This window comes from Cydia amplana, chromosome 12, assembly GCF_948474715.1.
Source record: "Cydia amplana chromosome 12, ilCydAmpl1.1, whole genome shotgun sequence".
Taxonomy (NCBI): Eukaryota; Metazoa; Arthropoda; class Insecta; order Lepidoptera; family Tortricidae; genus Cydia; species Cydia amplana.
The window spans coordinates 7,924,905-7,937,078 of NC_086080.1; the positions used below are offsets into that span (position 1 = coordinate 7,924,905).

Genomic DNA, 12,174 nt, shown 5'->3' on the forward strand with positions numbered 1-12,174 from the left:
ACGCCAAAGACGTATTAATCGGTCATAGACCACAGAGCAACATAGACCTAGGTGCATATGCATAAAGTTCAATTTCAGTTTTGACACTTCGGTGACGTTGCGTCTGAATGACAGCTTGTGTTTGACACGGCGTCGAAAAGGTTAATTTGCATCGGTACTTATGTAATTCAAACTATTCAAAGGGAGTTTATCGCAACAATATATTCTCAATAGCTGTATAATGTTAATAACTAAATTAATTCATCAGGGAAGTATAGCTTGTACGATGTACATATGTAAAGTCAGCTGCACTGATTTCTGACCCTACATACCTACACACAAACATCTATAGTATAGGAAATCAGTGCGATTAATTATACATACCAGCATCGATGTATGTTTAGCGTTAGTTTTTTTTTTAATTTAAAGTGAGACGCCGAAGGCCGTGTGCAGTGCTGCACTACGTTTCCTCATTGCGAGATTTTTTATCTGTGATTTAAACTGAATTGTTGTTTGTTAAACAATTTAATGATATAGGCTGCTCTATTGTCGCTTAACTGTTTAATGTTGTATGTATATTTATATATTCTATATTTGTTGATTGTGAATGCATTTGATCTTTTATACTCCACGTTAAATAAAAATTGAATAAAACTTGCAAGGAATAATAGTTATATTGTCGATAAGTCTGCGCTCATAGACGTTGTCGGGCGCGGTTATAATTATTATCCGTCCTTGGGGTGCACAAGGTTAAAAAAGTCTACGGTAGTCCCAGTTATTTTGATCGACAAAAAAAACTAAAACATCGACTACCATACCATGGTCTGACTAACATGTTTATGTCGGTATAATCATTGTGATATATATAATTGTAAATTTAAAATTTAAACCGAAATATGCATAACGGTTGAGTATTAGTATAGAGTATTGATGTACGTTTGGCGAAAATCTTATAAACAACATATTCAGTGGAAGGGCGAATTGTGATATAAATAAACACTTTATAAAAAATATACCGCTTTTTTATTTCAATGTTAAATATTTAGTTTGTATTATGGGCACGTTATCCTCATCAGTTTGGTTTATTATTCTTCTATACAGCAGTCTCCGTACATCGGTCGATTATGAACATAAACTTACTTTAAACTTTATCATGTACCAATAAGACTGATATTCAAATGTCACTTTCCAATTGATGTATGGATTTATTAGTAGCAGCACATAATATACAACAGTACAATGTTTGACAACTGAAGATCACTGACAATGCTGTTCCACAGTTAGACATCTAGGCATAATTACTTTATTTTTTGATCTAGGCATAGTAGTTTCAGCTGTCTAAATTTGTCAAATTCGTGCGTCATCTTAGGCGTCCACGACCGCGGTGATGCGTAAGAAATGAAACATTCAAATATTTCGTCTGTTTGCGTTCGTGTTACTACCTCAATAACAGTGTCTTCTCAGTATAGTCGTAGCCGTGAAATGTATTCAAACTGTATCGAGCGTCCGAACCAGTGTTCGTAAATATATACACACTAACTTATGTCTTCACTTCACTTACGGTCTGCCAGCAGCTGGTAGCAATCCCACTAGTAGTCCGATAAACTATTATTATACTATCCGTGGAGTGTAACACTTAACAGCCTCAATTATTGCCAGCATTCGGCGATATAAGCTCACGAACAAGTGACACACGTGTCCTCACTTCACTCGTGGCCCGGCAGCCGCTGGTACAGGTTTAGACGCCGCGCGGGCACACGCTTGAAAAGTCTCTCTTGTGGATTTTCACATCCTAAATAACTGCTGGAAGCTATATACTACACTACTAACATGACCTCGCTTCACTCGTGGTCTGGCAGCCGCTGGTACAGGTGTGGACGCGACGCGCAAGCCGGACACACATGCAGAGTCGCCGCGACCGCACTTGCGCACTCCCAGCAGTAATGCTCGCGGCAACGCGGGCAGCGGTGCAACTGTACAAACAAGAGAAGTAATTACTGAATATAAACTGAAATAGATGAACTGTAGGGCTAAGATGGCCGGCTCTTTATCATTTGTCACCATGGCTGTCACGTTCTAACAAATACGTAAGTGCGAAAGTGACGCATAGCATGACAGGTGATAAAAATGCGACCATGATAGCTGGTCTGAATAGGAAAATAAAAGTGACTGGGATCGAAGTAATAACGAGGTATCGGGCGGGATGACAAAATCAAGGAAATCACGTGAGACATGTCATGTCATCACACAGATAGGCGTTTTCTATATCTATACACGATTGTCAATTTGCTAGAGCTATTCGAAAAAGTATCTTTAATGAATTGTACTTTCTGTCGTTTTATTAATATCTAGGAGATCGAGGTTTGCTCGGAAAACATATACAAACTCAAAACTTAGCGTTTTCCCAGAGATAAGACATAGCTAGATCGATTTTAGGCACCCGAAAACCCCCATATAACAAATTTCATCGATTACGGTGCGCAATAACGAATATTACATCGATCTATCTATACTATCTATTCTATACCTTTCCACGTGTCATTTCTCGTAGGTATGTAAATTAATTAATATTCTTATAATGCAGATAGGGCGTGTTATTCCACGCTGAACAACCTGTGTGCGCAGGTGATGTTGGAACTTCCGGATTCTACTATTTCTATTATAATATTAATAGTTTTTTTGTCAATAATGGAAACGTAATGAGCACGTGTTATTGAAGTTACTGAATGTTTCCACCGATACACGTGTCGCCTATTGTAATTTATTACCTGTGTTGTTATATTATATTATATAACCTGATATTGTATTTTCTCCAGTACGCGATTTCTCTTTATCTCACTGTGTTCGTGCCAGAGTACGGTCATTTTAAATAATTATTTACAGTACATATGAGGCTACTTTTCCGCACTAGTGCGTAAAATAGCACTTTTCGTGCGTATGTCGAAACTTTAAAGTGCCATATCATATGTACTGTAAAACGTTGTTCGATACACGTGCGAATAGGTAATTCGCAAATCGTGTCGATTTAAAACACTCCCTTCGGTCGTGTTTTGTTTTAATTTATCGCTACTCGTTTCGAATTTCCTCTTTTTCGCACTTATATCGAAAATAACTATTATAGATGTCTGATTGTCATTCTTGTATTATACTTATAGTTTATTACTTTCAATTGTATATTTCATATAAGATAAATATTTTTACAGTAACAGAACTTAGTGACCAACTTGGTATATGTATGACCACGTTTATAGAAAAACGCAGTTGTATTTTCAAACACAAAACAGTATTTTTATAGAGTGTAGCGTCAGTTAAACTTAAAAAGATCTCTTAATTCGCTCAAGAATCTATCGGAATAACCCAAATACAGTCAGTCTCAAGATAGTAGGTATACAAACTAATACCAGTGTTAACTAGTTTTAATTTGAACGTCCTTCGTTTAGTTACTTCTTTATCTAGTTCCACAAAAGGCCTTAAACACCCAAAACAGTACTGAGCCTGGCCTTCGTTTGGTATTTCTTCATACGGCTCCACAGGGAACAGGTGATGGTAAGATCTGCAATAAATATTTATTTATTTATTTAAAACTCTATTGCACAGTAAAAATTGTACAAAAGTCAAACTTATTGCCAGAAGGCATTCTCTACCAGTTAACCCTCGGGTCAAACAGAGAACAAGCAGTATCTTTTTTCCCAGTTGTTGCTTTTTTACTTTAGGTATATAGAATCGGCCTCTTCTAGATAAGGTGTTACCTGGCTAGATGTGGCGCTGACGCCAACGTCAGACCACACGTTCGGCACTGCGCGGGCAAGGAGCAGTATTTGCTGCGACATTGCGGGCAGAGGTGGCCTTCCGTACCTACGCCTTCGCCCTCTTCCAAATGACTGGAAAAAACACAATTAATGAAACAACGTAAAATCTAATACCGTTTAACCGGTTAAACCGTTAAATTAGGGTCAAATTGTACCGGCAACCATGGTAACTCCAGGTTTAAGCGGTTAACCCCGGGTTAGTGAATGGTGTAAGTGGCCCTTAGACTCCTAATCTTTGCGACTTGTGTAATAAAGCAGGTGGCGGTACTGACCACATGCACTGCGTGACGGGCGGGGGCGCGCTGTTGTCCTGGTCGCAGGGCGGCGCGTGCGGGAAGCCCATCTTCACGAGCCCCGCGTCCAGGCTGCGCGCGCGCGCCGGCGGCGCCGTGCACTCCAGCAGCAGGCTGCGGTAGTGGACGTCGTCTAGTGTCACCTGAATACTGACCACATGCACTGCGTGACGGGCGGGGGCGCGCTGTTGTCCTGGTCGCAGGGCGGCGCGTGCGGGAAGCCCATCTTCACGAGCCCCGCGTCCAGGCTGCGCGCGCGCGCCGGCGGCGCCGTGCACTCCAGCAGCAGGCTGCGGTAGTGGACGTCGTCTAGTGTCACCTGAATACTGACCACATGCACTGCGTGACGGGCGGGGGCGCGCTGTTGTCCTGGTCGCAGGGCGGCGCGTGCGGGAAGCCCATCTTCACGAGCCCCGCGTCCAGGCTGCGCGCGCGCGCCGGCGGCGCCGTGCACTCCAGCAGCAGGCTGCGGTAGTGGACGTCGTCTAGTGTCACCTGAATACTGACCACATGCACTGCGTGACGGGCGGGGGCGCGCTGTTGTCCTGGTCGCAGGGCGGCGCGTGCGGGAAGCCCATCTTCACGAGCCCCGCGTCCAGGCTGCGCGCGCGCGCCGGCGGCGCCGTGCACTCCAGCAGCAGGCTGCGGTAGTGGACGTCGTCTAGTGTCACCTGAATACTGACCACATGCACTGCGTGACGGGCGGGGGCGCGCTGTTGTCCTGGTCGCAGGGCGGCGCGTGCGGGAAGCCCATCTTCACGAGCCCCGCGTCCAGGCTGCGCGCGCGCGCCGGCGGCGCCGTGCACTCCAGCAGCAGGCTGCGGTAGTGGACGTCGTCTAGTGTCACCTGAATACTGACCACATGCACTGCGTGACGGGCGGGGGCGCGCTGTTGTCCTGGTCGCAGGGCGGCGCGTGCGGGAAGCCCATCTTCACGAGCCCCGCGTCCAGGCTGCGCGCGCGCGCCGGCGGCGCCGTGCACTCCAGCAGCAGGCTGCGGTAGTGGACGTCGTCTAGTACCACCTGAATACCAAGCATTATTTAATTAGCCTATGTCCCATAGGGTATTTTCCGACTACTCAAATCAGTTTCATTTTTAGAACTGTCAATACGATTTGCTAATATGGAATTTATATGAAACATTACACAGTGACGTCACGGTCTACTCTCCTACTCTTTATATTTCTATCCGATTTATTAAATAGGACTTGTGCTTAAAAATAATTGCTATCTATGTTTTTATAATAATTATATGGTGCTTTATTTCAGGCATGGTGTGAAATAATTTATTTCAAATACAGTCAAATATCCTATTGTTGGGCACATGCCATCTCTCACAAGAGGGCTTTGGGCCTTTTGAGGAAGGAAGCCAGGGAATTTTTCCGTAAATATTTGTTTTTGAGAGTGTCGAATATTTCGGCACAGTTGCAATTTGCAAGTGAGAATGTGACAAGCGAATCCGAAGGAAGGTAAATTGCTATGGTGTGTAGGTAGACCACAATCCACAATTAAGACTCACACGAACTTAGTCACCGCTTTTTGCCAGCAGGTTCGTGTGACTCTTAACACTCCCAGCACAACTCTAAGTTGGTGGCAAGTTCAGCTATACCGAAATTTAAGGAGCCCCCAAAACCAACAGTTCTAAAATGTTACAATATAATAGACAAATTGACCATGTTAGCTTGAAATCCTATTTTTACTTACCCCATATTCGCCACCAGTATCTTGGCATAACTTCTTACAGATCCTGACTTCAGCTGCCAATCCTATTACACTACACCTGATACCGTCGGTCTTGAGGCTCTGTAATAACCAAACATTTAACAAAATATAATTTACCTAAGAGAAATAAATACTTATTATTTTTAGAATTTAGTACCAGATCTAGGTATAAGTACATAAAATAATAGATTTATTATTATTATTATTGGGGTTTTGTGGGCCTTTGAGTGTCGCTTCGACCAAGCTATGATCTATTGTGACAGCCCTTTAAAGTTCACTACTGATGCCCGTTGAATCCAGGAAGCTCCAGATTCTTTGGGCCGTAATGCTCTGTACCTCATAGGGTTCCAGTATGTGTCGCCCTAGGTAGGTACTTCTTTTGGACATTAGTGGTCCGCAGGAACAGAGAATGTGCATAGCAGTCTCCTCTGACTCCTGACAGAACCTGCATGTCGCATCTTGTTTTTTCCCTATTCGGAACATGTGTTTGTTCAACTTGCAGTGTCCAGTCAAAATTCTAGTCACCGCGCAAATTTTGTGTCTTTTGAGCCCTAGAAGCTCCTTAGCAGTTTTGCTGTTGAACCCTTTGATTAGAGCTTCCGAGTGTTCTTGTAGTAAAATAATAGATATGGAATGTGACTAATAATCAAAGTGTACCCCAAAAACCAGCTGCCACTGGGACAGCAATGCTGAATGATGAGGAACAAAAATGTAGTCTTTAACACATTAACTGCCAGCGACTCGCTAAGGGAGTTCACTATTTGTAGGCGCATTTCGCTACATACGGTTTTTCCCGTGTTATCGGCTACGCTCGTAGCGCGTAACTAGCGCTGGCACTGAATGTGTTAAATATATGTTGACTTGTTTCAGAAGAAAAGGTCACCCAGTTTCTGATTGTGTGGTATTATCTTTCTTGTCTATTACCTACCTGTAACAGTTGTAAAACCTAGCACTTAACACTAAAACCTGGACATATAAGAATAAGAATAATAAAAGAAAACACCTTATTAACAATACATATAGTCCCAACATACCTGTATAGTTGTAGTTATGTCCCCCGGGTCACAAGTAGTGAGTGAGGCAAATAACACTAGAAGTTCTCTTGAAGCATGCCCGGGAAGGGGCTTGAGGACTCGACTTGCAAACTCCAATGTGTTCTGCAGTGATGGCTCGCCAGCCAGGGCTATATTTGACAAGCTGAGGAAAAGAATGTGTTATTGGAAGTGTAAAAATATCAGAAATATGGTTATTTTTGCATTTTTAAAGATTGTATAAAAAAGGAGAGAGATTTTATTGAGAATAAATGACATAAACCACATATTTTATACATTATTAACCTAAAGGTACTAAGAATATCTGATATTATACAGTGGTGTGTAACTTTTACAAGTTTTGAACCTATTATAAGAGATTATTAAATTGTACAACAGGACTTAATTGTGTATCTAAGTTTTAAGATTTTACAATTTAATAATGTGTAAAAATTGTAAAAGTTTAAATCAGTGTTATTATAAGAGACTTTTAGAGTTGTAATAATTGCATAACACTTCTTAACCTAGAATATGTCTATGCTATTTATGTTTGCATACCAAGTGCTATGTCAAATATGGCACTCTTAATACCAAATGGGTAATAGCCTAGTCAGACCGGGGTGTTCTGTTAACATGTTCTTGCTGCACCGGATTGATTTAGCCAGTTGCCCTGTGTTATAACAAATTTGCCGCAGCAAAAGTGTTAACAGGAAACTAGTAGAAGGGTTAAAGGTAGTCGAAAGGGTTTAAATAAGTATATCTTACCCTTGTACAGCCTTTATGTGTTTTCTGACATTTCCGGACATTTCAGTCAGCCTCTCTGCTCTCTTGTTCTTCATGAGCACCACACCCAGTTGACTCAAGGGGTTTTGATCAAAGAATTCTTCTATAAATCTCTCTAACAACTGAAAAAGGCACAGAATATTAATATCACATTCAATAAATGAAAATAAAATGTAAGAAATCTGTCAAAAAATTTATAAATATTATATGACTCATATGTATAGGTAGTTCACATGAATGTACTATGGTTTATGACTTATGAGTAAAATTCAAAATTGATAATGCCAGTTACGCTGCCAAGTGTACAAAAGAAAGTGTGTTTGAGTAAGAGGAAAATAGAAAATGGGTTGACATACCTTTAGTGTGCAAAGGAATCTAGTAGGCTTTATATCCTGGCAGCTCATCGCCTCGGAGCAGTCCACGGCTACCAGGAGATGCCGCATCATGCCCAGCCTCACGGGCCCTCTGCGCGGCGCCGCTGCCTTCCGAGCCGCCTTTTGAGCGAACTCCGCCACCAGGCCTTCCACCAAACCATCCTCATCTTCTTTTATTGCCTCCCTGTATTAAAAGATAATAAGAAACAAATAATAGTATGCTCACAGAATACAAAACATAACCTCAATTCAGCAGAACTATCATAAACATATGATTATAGAAAGTAAAAAATTACTTACCAGGTTTTCTCGTAGCCGGTTTCCCAGCGATACTCTTTCGGATCCACTTCGTCGTCTGCCATTGTTATCGTCTGAGTTGTTTGATAAGATTTATGCAAGTGTTTAACAACAATGAATTAGGTTATCGGAATTTATAACAACACTGAATAGGAATCTGACATGTATCAAAACGTTCAAATGAAACAGTTTAGTTGTCTTTTAGATACTTCAATATAATTTAATTGAAATACACAACATAAAACACTAAAAACTCCCCAATAAGGGATTTTAGAACATTTAGAACTGTCAGAGATATGTCATTTTGACCAAAGAGAATATAATCACTACGATTTTGACAAGCAGCTTTTTTTATTACTTCCATACTGTATAAGGCTAAAGCAATAATGTAAACAGCCTTATGTTAAAGCTCTAACACACTACCGCACCGCACCGCGACCTTGGTGCGGTGTAGTAGTGTTAAAAGCCATTTACCATGATTTTACCCAATTACGACAAAGCTGAAATGAAGTATAATGGTTTTAGCAGGGTAGGTAAACTTATTATGCAGCTCGAAACTATTGAGCTAATTATATAAGGAGGAAATTATAATCGATTCCGTTCAAGGCCTCCTCTCACCTTACAAGTCGCATGCGATTTTAAATACATCGCCAGCTAAGTACAGGGGCGTATTTACCCTAGGGCCTTCCGGGCCATGGCCCGGGGCGCCAACCCTCAGGGGCGGCATGGGGCGGCATTATGCCGCCCCTAGCGGATTGCATTTTGTTTTTCTTCCTTGACTTCTGGGGTGGCGAAACGTATTGGCCCGGGGCGCCTAATTTCAAAATACGCCCCTGGCTAAGTAGGTGGTGGTGGAGGTAGGTGGTATCAAAAATCACATGAGATTGTTTTAAGGCAGCGACTTATAACATGTCGAATGTTCTCAGACTTCCTTCGCAAACCGTTTAACATATATCTATCCACTTACGCCAATGTTTTTACCTACACTACCTACAGGACCCAACTGCAATGGCGTTATAAAAATATGTATCTTTATTCTAAAAACAGGATTTATGGGAAAGGTAGGGAAGAGTAGGGAAGAATACTGCCATAATTTTTACTAATTTTTATTGTTCGATAAGACGGACATAAGATACAAAAATAGTTAAAATAATGACGCAGATTCTTAAAGCAACTAACATTTTGAACATCTCGACAGTATGTAGTCTTATTTTCGCAGACATCTTTTTGCATGTCAAGGTGCCGCGACAAAAACAAAGCTGTAGAAATAAGACCAGATTAATAGCACAAATGTTTGGGACCAATACTGCCTCCGTAATGCTGTCATTTACCAATAAATTAGGTCCTTAATAGTTAACAATATTCTAGTGTAAACAATAATTGCCAGGTCTATTATGGAGTGTTATTTTACAATGTTACTTGATTTACATACTACTTAAGGGCTAACTTCTGCAGCCCTACACTAAAATACACCAGCTGATTTCAATTATATCTAGTCATAAATGTAAGATGAGAAAGAACCCCACTGATCTGAAAACTATCTAAAATACAAACCTAGTTAATTACAAAATATTTGAATTAATTTGGTCATAAAGTTACATCAATACTAAGGACATTTCTATGTAAAGAGCTTTACACATTGAAATTTGAATGTTTGTCAGCTGTATATATTTAATGTAACATCATATATTTTTTACATGTTCTTTGTGTTGATGCAACCTTAGGTACAATCTTGAGTAATATATTAACAAAATAATACTTGAGATAGAGCTTAGACAAGATTATACCTTACCCTAATGAAACAGCCATCTATTAGCCAGTTTCAGAGACTTGTGGGGTAGCCCTGGAATCAACAAAGTATACAATACCAATCGATGTTCTTTACAGATTCTTTTGTGGAATGCATTTGGCTGCAACAGACAAGATAACATAGATGCAACTGTAAAACATGTCTGTTGTACTGCAACTGAACTGATTTTCAATATAATCAAATGCCCGTTTTATCTGTGACATGTTACAGTTGCAGCTATACTTTGAGATGGCGGTAGTTGAGCTTTAGGAACATTCCAGGATGTTGTGTGTTCACTCGGTGGCGGCCATGGCGCGTGCCTGCGCGCGTACTCGCTTGTCATACTCTAGTCGGTTTTGGCTGTAATAAAAGATTTTTTTTAATTAACTATGATGAAATTACATTCAATGAATGGTAAAGGACCATAATACTGTGTAAAACTACCTATTGCACCACTAATTGAAATAAGTAAATTTAGAGGGTAGTTATTAGAAACTTGCAGGAACAAATTTTTTTTCTAAGTAAAACAAAAGACTAACCTGTAATTCTTATGTGCATCTCTTTCTTATAAAAGAAACAAGCTATAGGTTACAAGCCTTTATAAAACATGACCCTGCATGTAAAATTCTACACTGTCTTTACCACTATCAAGTCATGTTATAGGTTAATTCAGTGTTTCAGTAACCACTTTTTTCTTTATAAATTCCTGAACCATTCCAGGTGCTCCCAAGAACCATTTGTTTAGATGTAGGTATACAGGGTATATTATAGGGCATGCTTAGATATTATACAGCAAAAATTACCATCCTATAACATCATCTTGTGCAGAATTTTTAGGACATTAAACAGGCAAAATGATGCTTGAATGGTGTATTTTTTATTTTAGACCGTTAAAGGTTTAAGCCTATTACTAACCAGTAAATTGTGTAAGCTTCAGCTTGTGCAGGGTCCTTCACATTAGGCTCATTCAGTAGATCTTGGATGCCGAGTAGGATCTGTTTGATTGTGATGGCGGGACGCCAGTCTTTCTCCTCGTCCAGCAGAGACAGGCACACTGTTCCAGACGGGTACACGTTGGGATGGAATAGTGGAGGCTCGAATTTGCATTTCGGGGGGCTTGATGGGTAGTCATCTTTGAAGATCATTCGCAGTTTGTATAAGCCTCCCTCCCATGGTGTCTGAAATAAATAAACGAATGTTATGATGGAGTCAAACAATGAAATTTACACAATGTGCATTGTTTTGAATTCTTAGGTAACAGGTAATAATGGTACAATATTTCGTCAAATAGTTTCATATAATCAGCAAAATATCTTCTGCTGCTAATGCTGAATATCCTACAAAAGGTGAAAAGATTAATAACTGAAAAATCTAGAACTACTAACCCCCTTCTTTCCGGGAATCGCACACTCCCATGTCATCAAATTGAGTGATCCATCGGGGTTCTTCATAGGTCTGGCTACAAATCCCTGAAAAAAATAAGACGGACCCGTTAAAACACCAAACAATTGTTGTTTGCAAAAAAACGGTAATCCAAATCATACGTACGAAAGGATGGTCTCTGCGCCAAGCTTTTCTCTCCTCAGCTAAACGTGCACTGGCTATTCCCGACATCTGGAATATATACTAATAGAACGTTAACATTTTATACCTTATGAACAATAAAATATGATTATCAATACATTAATAACGATGCCGATGTACTCACTTTATAATTTTAAATTAAATAAAAATTGCACGGCGCGAATAAAAGCGTCCCACGATGCGTCAAGCAGACAATTAATTATTTTTTTATTTGTTCACGTACGTAAAATATAGAATCCACCAATAACAAGCAAACTACGCTCCAGTCATTGGTTAAATTTTACTACCACTTGACGACTTAACCAATCGCCATGAACTTAACAAAACATGATGCAGAAATTGCAGAAAAAACATAGAGAACGAACAAATGACTACCGTCTCTAGTGATGGGCAAAGAACAGATAGTGATGTGTTTTATAGATATTATCAAGAAATAATATTTATAATGGATTTAGAAAGTAAGAAATAGATGTTATTTAAATAATTGAAAATTTGTGCAAAGGACATCATCAA

General features: G+C 40.2%; 2 protein-coding genes across 3 annotated transcripts; both read right to left on the minus strand.

Annotated features, from left to right (window-relative positions):
• Nucleotides 1-1,808: 1,808 nt before the first annotated feature.
• Nucleotides 1,809-8,518, minus strand: LOC134653002 (general transcription factor IIH subunit 2). Its single transcript, XM_063508275.1, has 9 exons — nt 8,292-8,518; nt 7,974-8,175; nt 7,600-7,739; nt 6,838-7,000; nt 5,786-5,884; nt 4,941-5,104; nt 3,729-3,860; nt 3,424-3,532; nt 1,809-1,952 (listed from the first exon to the last, which is right to left on the minus strand). Exons 1-9 carry the CDS (start codon nt 8,351-8,353, stop codon nt 1,821-1,823), a joined length of 1,203 nt encoding a protein of 400 aa, XP_063364345.1. The 5' UTR covers nt 8,354-8,518; the 3' UTR covers nt 1,809-1,820.
• An 860-nt stretch (nt 8,519-9,378) lies between these two features.
• LOC134652910 (SUMO-conjugating enzyme UBC9-A) lies at nt 9,379-11,884 on the minus strand. Of its 2 annotated transcripts, none has more exons than XM_063508144.1 (5): nt 11,786-11,884; nt 11,626-11,691; nt 11,463-11,546; nt 10,993-11,255; nt 9,379-10,437 (listed from the first exon to the last, which is right to left on the minus strand). In XM_063508144.1, the coding sequence occupies exons 2-5, from the start codon at nt 11,689-11,691 to the stop codon at nt 10,371-10,373; spliced, it is 480 nt and encodes a 159-aa protein (XP_063364214.1). In that variant the 5' UTR covers nt 11,786-11,884; the 3' UTR covers nt 9,379-10,370. The 2 variants fall into 2 exon arrangements, with proteins under 2 accessions (XP_063364214.1, XP_063364213.1); XM_063508143.1 differs by having other exon boundaries at nt 11,626-11,703.
• Between the last annotated feature and the right edge of the window lie 290 nt (nt 11,885-12,174).